This window comes from Nesoenas mayeri (assembly GCF_963082525.1).
Source record: "Nesoenas mayeri genome assembly, chromosome: Z".
Lineage (NCBI taxonomy): Eukaryota > Metazoa > Chordata > Aves > Columbiformes > Columbidae > Nesoenas > Nesoenas mayeri.
The window spans coordinates 21,754,052-21,769,296 of record NC_137542.1 but is presented as its reverse complement, the minus strand read 5'-3'; the positions used below and the strand labels follow the sequence as shown (position 1 = coordinate 21,769,296).

General features: G+C 43.1%; 1 protein-coding gene across 1 annotated transcript in view; it reads left to right on the top strand.

The window, feature by feature from the left end:
* Positions 1 to 574: 574 nt before the first annotated feature.
* Positions 575 to 15,245, top strand: part of RCL1 (RNA terminal phosphate cyclase like 1) — a gene marked incomplete at both ends in the record, with an annotated part of 28,028 nt that continues 13,357 nt past the window's right edge. Inside the window, 6 exons of the mRNA XM_080362995.1 lie at positions 575 to 710; positions 3,078 to 3,149; positions 3,986 to 4,161; positions 9,877 to 9,951; positions 11,122 to 11,246; positions 13,788 to 13,913. Of these exons, the coding sequence (XP_080219121.1) occupies positions 575 to 710; positions 3,078 to 3,149; positions 3,986 to 4,161; positions 9,877 to 9,951; positions 11,122 to 11,246; positions 13,788 to 13,913 (710 nt within the window). The remainder of the gene's footprint in view (positions 711 to 3,077; positions 3,150 to 3,985; positions 4,162 to 9,876; positions 9,952 to 11,121; positions 11,247 to 13,787; positions 13,914 to 15,245) is intronic.

Genomic DNA, 15,245 nt, shown 5'->3' with positions numbered 1-15,245 from the left:
CAGGGGGGTTGTGGAGTCTCCTTCTCTGGAGACATTCAAAACCCGCTTGGACACATTCCTGTGTAACCTCATCTGGGTGTTCCTGCTCCGGCAGGGGGATTGCACTGGGTGAGCTTTTGAGGTCCCTTCCAATCCCTGACATTCTGTGATTCTGTGATAATGTGATACCTGCCTCCAAGGCAGGCCGGGCCGGCACCTCCCGGAGGAGCGGGGCTGCTCGGAAGGGCCGCGGGGCAGCCGGGCAGGCGCCGAGCTCCGGTCGAAGAAACCAAACTTTAAACTTCAGTTAAAAAACACGCGGTAGGGGAGCGCAGAAGCGACGACACGAGCAATAACTACGGCCCAACTGCCAGCCGGCCCGCCGCTCCGACAGCTCCTCGGTATCGTCACAAGCCCAGCGGCACGGGCACGGGCACGGGCACGGGCACGGGCACGGGCACGGGCACGGGCACGGGCACGGGCACGGGCACGGGCACGGGCACGGGCACGGGAACAGCCGCGCCGCCCCGCCCCTTGCCCTTTGGCCCCGGCGCTGCCCCAGCGCTTCCTGTCCGCACCACGTGGGCGCGGCGGCATGGCGGGCGAGGCGCAGTGCCTGAGCTACGCGGGCTGCAACTTCCTGCGGCAGCGGCTGGTGCTGGCCACGCTCAGCGGGCGGCCGCTCAAAGTCCGCAAGATCCGCGCCAAGGAGGAGGACCCCGGCCTGCGCGGTGAGCGGCGGCACCGGCAGCGGCTCAGGGAGGAGGTCGGGGGGAAGCGTGGCGGCGGAGTCTCGGCTGCGCCGGGGGCTCGCTGCCGGGCGGGGACAGCCCCGCACCGGGAGCCCGGGCAGCCCCGGCCGGTCCTGGCTGGTCCTGGCAAGGGGGCGCGGGTGCGTGCCGGTGTCTCCCCGAAGAGGCGCGCTCCTGGGAGGCGGGGGACCTGGCACACGCGGGTGGAGGGGCAGGGAGGGTGTCACCTGGACGCCGTGTTTTGGTGGAAGCCGCCGTGCCGTGCAAGGACGTCGTGCTGGCGGCGGTGCGCGACTCCGCTCGCTCCGCTGAGGTCTCGCTCCGAAACGGAGAGCACCGGGGCCCGTGCCGTCCCGCCGGGCTCGGGCTGCCCCGTTTTCCCGCAGGGCGGCTGGGCTGCCCCTGCCCGGGGTCCGGCGGGTGGGCCGGACCCGCTGGCTCCGCTGGCAGCCCCGCAGCTCCTGGCTGTGCACTGGGCTCTTCGCTCCGAAGCTGCGGAGTTTGGCGGCTCTCCGGCTGTCGTTGTGCGCTGTGTGCCCAGTGCCCTGTTCTCCACCTCCTTGCCGGAGCCGAAGTACCCAGGTTTTATTGCGTTAGGGGGTTGTGCTTTAATTTTTGCCTAGGTTTTGCCCACATAATAGTAAAAGTGAAAGGCATGAAATCCATTTACTTCTAACTTCTGAAAGCTTCTGACACTGTGGACTCCTTTGAGGGAACCCTTGCTTAGGGAATGCCCTCTTCATTCCTATGCAGGACCTGTGGCAACCAAAAGTAAATTTCCTCACTTAATAGAACAAGACAGTAGGAGACTGATTGAGGAAGAACATTGTTGTGGTGCTCAGTGATATTTTGGGCAAGCTGTGAAGTTCAAAACAGGTATAAGACTTTCCATCCTGAGGACGCTTCAGTTCATGGCTAGAAATTCTCTGAAACTATTAAAACATTGTTCTGTACTTCAGTGTTTACCATGACCCAAAGTATTTGTTTTTACAATGGGATGTTTGGTGGTGGTGAATATTGTAGGTTTTGCCATGTTCTTTAAAAGGCATTTGAATTGCCTTTTTTATTTATGTGTTAAAATGTAAACTGTGACTCTAACAAAAAAAATAATAACAAACCCTGATTTGTGTTAATAATTCAACATCTGGTTCTCTCGTTTTCGTGATTGGAACATTTGGCATGAAAACTCTTCTACAGGTTTGTTCTCCAAGAGGGAAATGTGTATTCACTCTTGCACTGGAAGAAGTCTCAGTACTGTGATATAAACTTTACTTTTAGAAATTATCAGAGAGCGGAACTAACATTGTGTGACTGGGGCATCGACTGTTATGCAGCTATTAATGAACCGTAATTTCTGCAGGTAGCCCTTTCGTTTAAATGTTATTGCATCCTAGAAGCTTTTATAAAAAGAAAAAAATCTGATTACTGGTTTACGAAGCAACACAGGGTTATTGCTAAGGAAGTTTTGCAACCTACCTACCATTTTGCAGGTGCTCCTGGTCCTTAAAACTACCTGGGTTTTGAACTCTATGTATGTTCACGTTTCCTTGATATTAAGTCCGTACCAGCTTGGGCTACCCGAATACTAGAATGCTAGTGTATTCCTCCTTGAATTTTTTGCCCCTTAACCATGCTTGTTTCCCATGTCTCAGAGTCCACACAAACAAGAGAAACCGAGGAATTCGTTCCACATCAGCTGCTAAAGTGTACACAGTAAGCCAGAAAAAAGGCGATAGGGAGACTTGTGTTTCTCTGGCTTTTGTTATGTCAATGACAGTTTTTTAAATGGAAAATTTGAAAGTCTGCAAATAGCTGGTTGTGTTTATGGAACAGCTGTGCAGTAGCAGCTCTTCACATCTGAATATCCCCTTCTTTTAAACCAAGACTTACAGGGAATAATGGGAAGCTGTTACTAGCTTGTTGTGCTTAAATGTATGGGGTCCTGTTGGCTAGGACTTGTATGTTTTGCTTTGTACTGAGCAAAATGGAAATTGTCAAAGCCTTTATTCTGGGCTTGAGCGATCCCTTAGGCCACTGTGGTCAAAAGTATCAACTTGGGTCACTTGCCATGCGGCTAGTCCAGTGGTCACATCTGATGGCATCTCAATTGACTTGAGATGCCCATAAGTGTGAAGGCTCAAATTAACATCTCTGGTTTTATAGTGAGTTGCCTTTTCTCATATGATAGAATTATACCACAGTAAGTTGGAGAGAGAGGGTAGCCTTACTGTCACGAAAGGCAGGAAGGAGAAAGTGTACACATATGGGAGTGAAGTTTCCTTTTTTTTTTTTTTCCAGGAATAAACTTAGAGAACTTTAAAATTCTGTCTTTGTTCTACTCCTTAGATTTTGAAGCAAGTTTTATTCGCCTGATTGACAAAGTGACCAATGGCTCTCGGATTGAAATAAACCAAACAGGTGAGATCTTTTTTCTCTTCTTCCTCTGTATCTTTCTCTTCTTCCAGACGGTATCTGTTGCTGCAGTGAAATCAGTTTTGGCTTGACAGAGGTAAGTGTTCAGATACCATCGACTGAGAAGATCAGAAATAACCAGGCTGAGAAGTCTTGCACGGATTGATCATGTGCAAGAAGATCAGCACTCCACTGTAATGCAGAGAGTTAAGGAGACTGTATGGCTCAACAATTAAAATTAGTATTTGTTTGCTATGCAGGATTTTGTAGTGGGGGAAGGTCCTTCTGAACCAAAATGGATTTTTGTAGAAGGCAGAGTTTGGAGCAAGACTGCTTGCCTAGTCCTTCACAGAAGAGGTGTTGGTTTGAGCAAGAAGTATTCCATACAAAAATTTCATCTGGTGTCTGGTTCTTGTTTTTTGTTTTTTGGTGGGTTTTGTTTTGTTTTTGTTTTTTTAAGGATGGTGGTTTGTCAGTAAAGCAGATGAACTACCAGCAGGTATGCCAAGACAGAGATGACCTGATGTTCTGGTGAACATTTAGCGGATGTGGAGGATGATAATTGCTTGTATCAGCATTTGGGGGATTACTAAGACATGGTTCATTTTTGGGAGGAGAGCAGAAGAGGAGAAATTACATGCAAGACAGACAGACACACATATGTGTATTGTGCCATTTATTAACTGCAGACATAGAGTATGCTGGAAGTGCTTCCATCTTTCATAAATTCTTCTGTCTCCAAGTTTGCTGTATACATTGTTGCAAAGCGTCTTTATGCCATAGTAATGGCCGGTGTGCTGACAGTGTTCTCATTTGGTTTGCTCCCCTGGTGTCTTCCCCAGGTACTACTTTGTACTATCAGCCTGGTCTTCTATACGGAGGCTCCTTGGAACATGACTGCAGCCCTAGTCGTAGTATTGGCTACTATTTGGAAAGTCTGCTCTGCTTGGCACCTTTCATGAAACATCCATTGAAGATCATCTTGAGGGGAGTCACAAATGATCAAGTAGATCCTTCGGTAAGTTATAAAATCCAAGTACTAGAGGAGGATTACTTTTTTTTTTTCCTAGGGGGAAAAAAAAAAAGGAAGACATATATAAAACATGCTGCATTTTTATCATCCCTCACATCCAGAAGTATCCAGTGTTGCTGCATTTGCCAACAAACTCTCTGAATCAAGCAGGCATGTGCTAAACTGTTCCCTTTCTGCATCACACTCTAAGCTGCAGTTTGTAATCCACCTTTTGACTTTCAGTTCCATACTGCTTCTGTCTTCTTCCCTGGAAATTCCCTTTAAGTGCAGTATGAGGCCCTGCCGCTGGTTTGTTTCTCCTGTTCTCTTAGAAATTAGATGTGTTCTTTCTCCCACACCTCACTTGTATTTAATATAAACAGAGAAAATTGTCTTTAAAATTTGAGTGTGACAAGGAAGGAATCTTTCATTTCAGTTGGATGCTGGACATAGTTATACCAGTGCTGCTGTGAAGCTTGCTTTCTGTTAGAAACAGAGCTCATGTGACAATTATGAAATTACAGTAGCAAAAATACATCATAACTGATTCTTCAGAAAGATGCTAGAAGGCATGGTAGATCAAAGGACTGTGAAATGCTTGCCTTGATTTCTGTTACTGCTGATTTACAGTCTGTTGTTTTGATAGTGTTGTTACAAAAACAAGCTATGAATAATGTGGGATTAAAACACAGGAGTAGTACTTAGTGTTTATGCTGGGTTTTTTTCCCCAGAAAGACCCCAAGTGTAATGGCTTTTGGAGAACAGTACTGCTGTTTACCTTTTGAATGGTGATTGGAGACTGCCTATTTTCTTCTGAGTAGCTTAGAGGAAATGCTGTCATCTGAGAACTTAGTCAGTTTGAATGAATACAAATAGTATGAACTATAGTTGGAGATATTAGACAAGCCTCAGAGTCGTGCTAGTATTTATGGCTTTTCAACTGTGCTTCTCTTGTCATTTAAAAAACTTGTTCTCTCACCTGTGGCTCTGTGAGACACATTAGTCAAAGGATGATTGATGTGGGTTGTAAGCAGCATTGCCAAGAGGAAAACAAAGGAAAAGGAAAGCAAAAGAAAAATGGCAAGCATGTTTTGTTAACCTTTCAGTCACTGTAATTAGAAGTTCTTAATAGAAATTGTAAGTAGTAAGAATCAAAGAACTATCTTTTGGTTCACTGCATCCTTTTAATCAAAACAGGGAATTTTAAGAGCAGTCCAATCTTAGCATTGTTTTCAAGTAAGTTTGGACACTTATCTAAGCAACTGAGTCTTGATAATGGAAGTTACCGCTTTCCAGACATCTGCCACATGGACTAACAGTGATTAAACATTTTTAGTTGAAACGTGTGCATGGATTTGAGCCAGTTAGTTTGTGCTGAAAGGGGACTTGCGCTGGCCAAAGCTCAAACACAGGCAGGTGTTGGCATACATCATCTGAATCACAGTACCTAACGGTAAGTGTAAATTAAATACAGATGTGCATGCTAAGGAGTTGTATCTTCAGTTCACTGTGCTGTAGAAACATAACTGTAGTTACTGTGATTCAGTTTGTGTAGTAACTTTTGAAGTGGTGATACCTGAGTACCATTTCCTAAAACTGGTTTGAAGGTGTTTTATGTCTGTTTAACTTGTCTGAGGAAACATTAAACCTGGTGTATGCCAGTAAACTACTTTAAAGAGTTTTACAAGATGTTTTGTATAGCACATGCTGGTTGCTGAGACTAAAAGCACAAGTTTAAGTGCTACCCTAAGTGAGTTATGTGCTTAAATAATTGGAAACTTAGTTTTAAATTGATTTTTTCCTTTAATTTTGCAGAAGGCAGAAGGTATTTAGAAAGTGGGTGAACATTTGTTACCTATACTTGCACTAAAAGGGATGCTTAAATTTTGTCTATCCATCTCTTCACTTTCTGACTTTCCAAGGAGAAGAGGGAAAGGCAAACCAGTGTAAATATATTGTGGGTAGTTTAAAATGGGCAAGGATTTTTCTCTGCTGCTCTTCATGTGCTAGTTTCTCCCTTTCCGCTTAGTAGGTACCATAGGCAAGACACCCACTCATCTGCTTTGGGTACTGTTATTGTTTTTATTTGTAAAAGGGGTATCATGGTTTGTAAACACATGTCTTTATTTTTGAGCTAGATGAACTTTGTGGGATATATGCTTGCGTGAGTGTATTCAGCATCTGTCATCTGCACATAAATGTACAGGCTCACAGATGTGTGTGTGAAAATATGTATGTACATACACAAAAGCATATACACACATGATCCAGTAGAACGCCCTTGGTGCTTGAAAGAAGACAGTAGTCCTGCCCATCCTCCCTCGATCTCTCCTGTGCTCAGCCACACAGTTCTGCATACTCCATGGCCTGGACACTTTCCAGAGCCTTTTCTAAGCCAGTTCAGCTAACTTGCAAAATAGCAGAGTGCTGTACTCCTGCATTTTCTCATGGAGGCATGCACAAAGTAAGTAGCAGGAATGTGCATGCAGCCACGGAAGTGCAACCTTTGCCTCGTAGTAGCAGTGAGCAGGTGAGCTGACCCACTGCACTTTCTGGAATTTGCTCTCGGCTTTTACACAGCCTTAAGAATATCTGTTGGATGTGATAGCTGTGTTGTGGGTTGGTGGTTGCTCTTCACCAGAGACCCCCTTGCCAGGAGGACAGAAGGGAATATCGCAGACCTGCTGTAGGCAGAGTGCAAGTGGTCAAGGCGAGACGAAGGGCGTTTCTAAAGGGTGACTTGTGGAAGGAGAAACTTCAGCTGAGTTTAGTGACGCACGGGTCAGGCTGAGTTCCTGATAAATAGAGCGTGTGTTCATGTTAGCATTTGGTTATTATATACATTGATAGCCCCTAGTGGGGTGCAATGGAAAGCTCTTTGGCAGCTGGTGCTGTTCCAAAAGAGCACTGTGGCCGCTGAAATACAGGGTGATGTGCACTTGCTCACAGTGGCACCATGGTGATAACAGTGTGTTGTACATCCTACATGAGTGAGCGGGATACTACTATGCTCACACTTGTTGAGAGGAGAGGTGGCTTTGGAATACCAACCTGAACTGTTTGCTGGCAGCCTGCATTTGCATCATTACGTTTTTGTGCATGACCAGTGGTGAGACCTGATTTGTGGGTAGCTGGTGGGACTGGCATAAAGGGCTGAGGTAGTTTCAAGTTTCTCTGTATAGAGAGTACGTATTTGAGGGGTGTCTTTGTAAAGTGCCTTTTGGAAGGGAATGGAGGTGGCACACAGGTGACAGCTCTTGTTTTCCTCTCATTCTCTGCATGCTGTTATGACAGATAACCTGGTTCTGGAGTAGTCATTCTTAAAGTTTGTGTTTGCAAGCATTGAAGTTTTTTTACAGCTATGGCATGGGACTTTGAACTGAAATTACTTTAATGAGTTCATCACATGAAGTTTTGCCTTGGGAGCAATAATCTTCCATGTTAATCAAAATTTAGCAGTTGTCTGTAATCCCAGGAAAACAAGAAATTTTTCTACTGATTTTGACTTTTCTGCCTTTTTTTTTTCCTTGCTATACTCTTGATTTTGCTCTTCCCCACACTCCCGCAATGGTCCTTGTCCCCAAAACGTTATGCTGTATTTGTGGCAGGGATCAATGCTCTTCTGTGTAATGCTGATGGCTACACAGGCCAGCTAATGCTTGCCCCTTTCCTGAGTAGCTGTGTGCTGTAGGGTCTGTGTCTTATCTTTTGCAGCTTTGCACTACCTAAGGGATTCTGCAAACCACTAAAAATTGCTTTTTTATTTTCCGCAGTCACTATAGAATTCTTTCAAGGAAGAAGGTTTGTACTTATACTAGTTTGTGAAAAAGAAGGGTCTGCAGGACTCAGCAACTTCTGTGCTTGTGTTTTTATGATGCATTTTCTTTCAGTACAACTTACTGTTGTGTTGTCTTCACTGGAGATGGAAAAACTGCCCTACAAAGGGATCTGAGGGGTGGTTTATGGCTGAGTACAGGCAGGAGACTAAAAACATGGGTTTAGGTCTCAGTTCTGCTACTGTCTTGGGACTTCCAGTGAGGTAGTTAACCTCTCCTGCCTGAACTCCCACTCATCTGCTAAGCAGAACAGCCTTTTTCACTTCTTTAAATACTGCCTATTTAGGCTGCAAATTTGGAACAGAGGCAGTCTCTTATGTGTTCGCCTGATACCCGATAAGTATCATGCCTGAAATTTGTCTGAGGACTAAAAACTGTGACAACTCTTGAAATTTTTGGAATCAGACAAACCAGACTTGAAATTGATCCAGCTTCCTCGTGCTGGTGCTTTCTCCAGAGATACAGACCTCAATCCAAAGAATTGCAAAAGTGGAAATGGAGGATGGAAAGGGAGTTCCTCACAGGCACAGTGGAGCTTTTCTTTTTTTACTAGTATATTTTGTTTCATAAGAAAGGAGAAATATTGTGTAACTTTAATGTGAACCAGATCAGCTTGTTGGAACTTCTGCCTGTGGTATTTTCATGTGTCTGTGTGTGCGCACTTGCATGTTAGTAAAGGTGTTGCTCTGAAAGTCAAATTTGTGTGATTAATGAATAGTATTGAGGAGCTGAATTAAGGTAGCCTGTCGATTTAAAAATATTTTTAAAAATTTGACTTACAGTTTTTTAAAATTAAGACGTTGAAATATTGTTACTACTATTAAAAACAACACCAAATGCCTCTCTGTAAGGAGGGAAGTATGTTGGCCAGCAGGATTTGAAGAATGAGAACAGCAGCATGCACTTGTAGCTACTCAGGTAGCTCTAACAGGTTATTCACAGTGTTGTAGGCGAGAGATGCGCTACTGCTGCATCAATGGCTTGCATTCTCTGCAAAGCAGAGAGTGAAACTCAAGAATTGTGGATTCTGGCTGAAGGCATGGGAAGGAGGGTGCTGCTTTTCTGCTTCCTCAACTACTGCCCGCCTATTGCCTTTACCTGAATTTAGTTCTTTTTGGTCATGCTGTCCTGGTCCTGTCTCACTCAAGCTGCTTGTCTTGGGTAACTCCCTGTGATGTTGCACTGCCCCGTAATTTTTGTCACCTTTGGCGATGCTACTGGAGTTTCAGCAGGGCGAAGAAGGTGACAGTCACTGTTGCCTTATGTCAGCAATTAGGAGGAGCAGTGGCAAGGAAAATCCTGCTCAGACCTGGATCTGGTGAGCAGTCTGGCTCAAAGGAAGTACATGGATGATGTGTCACCCACTTCAGATTCTTCTGAGTATTTCAACAGAAGTTACCTAGAAGCTTCTGTTTCTCAGAAACAGATGAAAAGAAGTTCTTGACAAAAGGATGGGGTTCTTCCTGCCAGATCAAGGGTCTGCTCCAAAATGCAAAGTTTCTTGCAATCATCATTGATTTAGCTGTAGGAATTTTTTAGCAGTGACAGAAGAATATATATATTTTTTCAGTATCTCTGTTCAGAAAAACAAGTGAGCTGTTTTAGCTGAACCATAATAGAAATAAAAGTCAGGCTGAGGAAGACATCCAAAATAGGAAATTCCATCTCCCAGTAATTTATGCTAGCAACTTTTTTGGGTAGTGAGATACTGTGGTAGTCTTAAGAGTAGCTGAAGCTCTCTGTGCTGCATTTCCATGTCTTCCTGTAGAATACCTGGTACAGAGAAGCCTTTTTTTTGTTAGGTACCTAGTAGTGCAATGTTTTTTTTAAATTACTGACTTCTGTAACTTCCAATAAAGAGTTTTTTTAATTCTGTATTCTGTAGGTTGATGTCCTTAAGGCAACAGCTCTGCCCTTACTGAAGAAGTTTGGAATTGATGGTGAAGGTCTGGAAATAAAGGTAAGACAATTTGTTTCATTCTTTTCTAGCAAATGTTGAAATGGTACTTTTTGTACTGCTTCACAGGGCCATAAGCTTGCTGCTGGTATCTGTCTCTAGCAGATATCTAGTTGTAGCTATACAGAGTTCTAAAATTGCCTCTTGGCATGTTTTAACTGGCATACCAACCATTTAGTGATTGAAGATGTGGTTGGAGAGAGACGCAAAGGCTATGGGTAGAAAGGATAAGGAGAAAGTAGCGACTCTTCTTAGTCTCGGAGCTAAGAAATATTTTTGTTGTCTTGTTCCTCTTAATTTAACTTGTTTTTCCTTCCACTTGCTCTACCTGCCCTGCACGTAGGGCTAGGGAGTAACATAGAATCCTTTGCCTCCTTCACCAGCAGAGGAGGTGGATCTGTGTTTGGGTGATTGGGGTTTGCTTCCAGTTTGGAAAACACAGAAAATAAACTTCTTTTTTTAAAGACTACACTCTTCACAGGCCCAATAAAGCTTCATGTGGAATGCATTTTTTAGATTGGAGAAAGAAACTGTTGCCTTTCAAAGATAAGAGTGCTCATTTAAATCATGAGAAGGCCATAGCTGCACCGCTAGTCTTTGCTTGCTCTGCCAGTCCCCCTGGGTGCCTCCCCCCATGCTGCCCATGGCCCCATACCCCCTCTAGCTCCCCACAGCAGGGCCAGTTTACAGCTCTGCACAGCCCTGCCCTGAGCCAGGCCCTCCCATGGCCCTGTGTCCCATCGCCATCCCTGTGGGTCTGGCTGGGGCAGTGGGAAAGGCTGAGGCTGCTTATGGGAATGAATTAATTCTGGTGCCCCGTGGACATCTAACCATCAAACGCTTCTAGGCGTTGTTCAGCAGTGAGGTACTGAGTTGCTATTAGAGACCTCTCTTAAGCCGTGGTTGCCCTCATACTAAAGATGTTGGATTTTTGTTTGATTGGTTTTGTTTTCCATTGAGATGACTTGCCCTACTGTAATAGAGAGAAGGAAAAAATGAGTAAATTTTTCATTACAGATTGGTGCAAAATCTGTTTCTGCTTTTAGGATGTCTCACATAATACCTCTCCCAATAATTTTTTATTATAGATTAAATAAAAGCTATTGTTTATAAGTGTGTAAGTACATTCTTTGTGCTCTTAACTAACCTGCTTTTTTCCTTCATTGTGTCTAGATCAACCGGAGAGGAATGCCTCCCAAAGGGGGTGGCGAGATACTGTTTGCTTGCCCAGTGAGAAAAGTCTTGCAGCCTGTTCAGTTCACAGACCCTGGCAAAATCAAGCGCATCAGAGGAACTGCGTATCCTTTTTTTTAATAACTTTTTTCTTTTAAATGATTTTGCCTTAAAAAATTGAGTCACATGGAGTCACAGAATGGCACCTGTGTTGCTGAGCATGTGTCCAGATAACACAGAGTGACATTACACAGAGGGATCACACAACTAGATGTCTCAAAACTGCTGTGTTTAGAACATTGCTGTTCAAAAAGCATCAGTAGACAAGTAAATAAATTAAAAACTGAACAGCACCATTTAACATCTTTTCAATAGCAAGAAGTAGTTAAAATACCTTCTATCACATACTGTAGCAGCACTAAAAGAAATCTGACCTTGAGTGTAAATCCAGTAGGAACAAATGTAGTTTTGTTATGCATTGAATAGGTGGCATCTTGACTTCTAATGAGTCTAGCAGAGTGTTGGATGGGAGCTCAGCTATTATTATAGTTCAGTTTACACCTCACTGCACACATGTGAACTAAGCTTTTTAGTGTGTTATGAGCAGAAATTTGTTAGCTCTTTGCCTGCAGTAGTACCATTAGAGATGTAAGTGGAGGCAGTTTTATATCTGCACAGAGATAAGGGCACAAAATAGTGTTGTGAAGTACTCACTTTTGGAAACAGAACTGCACATCTAGTTAATGTTTTGGGGTTTGTGTGTTTTGTTTTGTTGTTGTTTTGTGTGTGTGTATGTGTGTGTGTTCTTTTTTTTCCCTTGTGGTTTTTATATGATCTGTTATGAGCCTGCTGTCACCCTGGGAAGAAGGCAGAAATCCCTTATAGGTAAGGTATACTAAAGGTTGTATTTCATGAGCTCCTGCTCTTCCTTGAGCGTTGGCCAACTTGTAATTTAATTTGTGATTTTGAAAGTCCCAAATGTGATCTGGCTTTGATTACTCAGAAGGAAAGCAGAAATGAGAGCATGTTTCTTGCCAGAGGTGCAGACTTGCAGCCTGTTCCTACTTTTAGTTTATTTCATTCCATCATAATTGCGTGTGAGAAGAGCACGCCTTGACTTCTGTTTCTATCTGCAGCATTTGGATGCGTGCAGCGTTGCAAAGCGAGAACAATTTGCTGGGTGCATATGATGTGGAATAAAAAGGAGGTAGTTCGTTGTGCTTTTGTTGGTGTTTGTCACGGTCTTTCCATGAAGAAAATAATTTTCTTATGCCTCCATCCACCTCTCTGGTAAGTAGTTTAGCCTCTCTGTGTGAAGGAGGAAGCAATGATTATGGCTTTAGTGCTATCTTTCTGAATTGACATTAATGCACAGTGGCACTTTGAGCCACTTTGACTGGATTTGTTTGGTGTCTGTGAACTACAAGTTTTTGAATTTCCACTTCAGGTTCTCCTGGGCTCTTTCTCAGGGATAAAGGTTTGCCTTTAGTAAATCTGGTGAGAGGCAGTCTCAGTTTAGCCATTAAGTGGTCCTTCAGGCCAGTAAAACAAAAAACCTCTGGAAGGATAAGGGCTTAGTTCTTCTACGTGTGCATTTTTGTCCACTCAAGATTCAACTGAGTAAATCAGCTTCCTCACCACTGGAGAGCTTGCGTTGCAGCAACCTTTTATAGTCATCCACAATACTGAATGCACCAACTGCGCAGAATTATCAGTTTTCTGATTAATATTTATTGGTTTTGGCCTTAAGATCCTAAAGCGTTTTGTTTACGGACTCCACAAGACAATGCAATGGAAACTTGTAGAAAAGGAATTCTCTTCTGCTGGCTGGGAGGTTTGAGAGTGTTTCTCTGTGCTGCCATGTGCATGTCGGTGCAGAGGTGTGGTTACACATGCAGAGCATGAGATTGCATTATAGTTGGGATGGAATTTGGAGCACAATATGCTCTATACATTTGAAGATCTATTGGGAACATCACTGAAGCAGCACCTGAGTAAAAAGGCAAAAAAGCAGTTGGTCTGTTGGATGCTGTGAGGAGGTGGGTTGGGATGAGCAGGAAGGTGGTAATTTCTTATTCCCTGAACCCATTACCTTCAGATGCTTAGTGAGTAGAGAACCAGTGAGCTTGGTAGCCTCACAGCACTGCAAAATAGTTGGAGAGAGCAAAGATTTTTTAGCCTTTCAAAATTGTTCTTTTCTTTCATCAAAATCTTTGTCTTTAATCTACCCAGTTTCTCCCTGGCAGAAATAGAAGGACAGCATTTCTTGCTGCTGAATTCAGGGAAACTTTGCCTATCACCATCTTTTATTAGTATTTGAAGAGCAGACCACAGAAGGCTCCTTCCATTATAAGAAAGCACAGGGTGACAGAACAACAACTTAAAATTATCAAAGGGCATTTTTAAGAAAGGTGTTTACCTAGTCATAATAAGCTGTTCTGCACATATTCTGTGTACCTCACTTCAAGGTATATCAGTGAAGACTGTAGAAAACACTTAGGCACATGTGCTTCTCTACAGGAAAATGGACCAGGGCTCCTGAAAGGATGTATAGGACAAAACCGTATTTTCTGAAATAATGCTTTGGGACCTCTTGTCCACTTTTGTCAGTCTCTGGTTTAAATTTATTTTGTGACCACAATGAATTCCTTAGCTTGGAAATGTAGATACTCTGTCAGAGTGTCACCACAGATGGCAAACAGAATGGTGGAGTCTGCAAGGAGCATCCTGAATAAATTCCTCCCAGACATTTACATCTACACAGATCATATGAAGGGGGTCAGCTCTGGAAAGTGAGTATGCCATATTGACAGAAATGTAATTCTGGTTTGTGGTTTGTTTTTTTTTTTTTGTCTGCTGGGCTATTCTGATCTGTAATTTTATTGAGTTTTAGAACATGGTCTTCTGTTTTGCTGGCTTTAAATAAATATTCCTCACAGGGAAAAAGTGGTATGAATCGGTAGATATTTGTTTTACTTGTGGTGAAGGGGTAGATGTGTTACCTTTACCTTAAAGAAGGAAGGTAATACATCATTACTTCCACTAAAGACAACTTGAGCTCCCTTCAGTTTTAAACCTGTTACTTTGACGTGAGATCGAGGTCAGAGGTACCATAGTGTGTTGTATAGTTGAGTTTGAATGCTGGTTTTCACATCTTCTGATGGAAACGGTAGTATTAAGGATGGGACCAAACTGTTTTAGAAAACTTTTGAGCTGTGTGGGTTGTCTTGTACTTTACTGTTACAAAAATAGTTGAAGACGTGTCCTTTCACCAGTGATGACTGGAAAATTGAGACATTAATTTACTGTACTTCTGCAGATTTTGTTTGCTGGCAGAACACTGAAGTGATGGATGTGAGTCAGCAAACTTTATTGATGTCTGTCAACTTTGTCCTCTTGTCACTTTTTACTGAGGTTTAAGGAGTTGTCGATAACTAATTTGTTTGTCTTCTGTCTGTATACTCAAATGCAAGCACACACATCTTCTTTCATTGTTTCTGATTTTTTAAATATTACCTTAAAGAAAACTTGTTAGGTTTGCAAGATTAAAAATCTAAAAATTTTTGACTAACTTTTTTTTCCTATTTTTTGAATCCTTCATCACATTCAATATCCCAGGAGTCTTGTGGCTTCAGACTGGTAACAGTGATCAGAATTGTGAAAACTTGCCTGGGATATGTGTGGACCTCAGGTCCTGTTTTGTTTTTTACCTGTCTATGAAGTGAAAAAGTCAAATGAACTGGGACAGCAGCATTACATTTACTGCTTGCCTGGGTAGCCCATTGTGCAGGTTTGTCTGAAACAGAGTTAATTTTCTTCTTGCAATTAGAAAATGTGCTTTTTTTATAGCTAGTACAGTAGTTGTTTTGATTTAGTTTGAGAACAAGAAGCTAACATCCCAGGACAGAGCTAATGTTTTCCTTCGAGTAACTTTCCAGTGTCTTTGAGTTGGAACAAAGAGAGTGTAAGAGCTGCTGTTATCTAATAGCCAAGGTCTGAGCGCTCTGCCCACAGGTGTGAGGCAGCGAGGAATGGGGACATGGATGGGGCAGAGCTGACTGACATCCAGACTGATCAGTGAGGATATTCCATGCCTTTAGCATCATGCTTCCTATTTAAGGAGA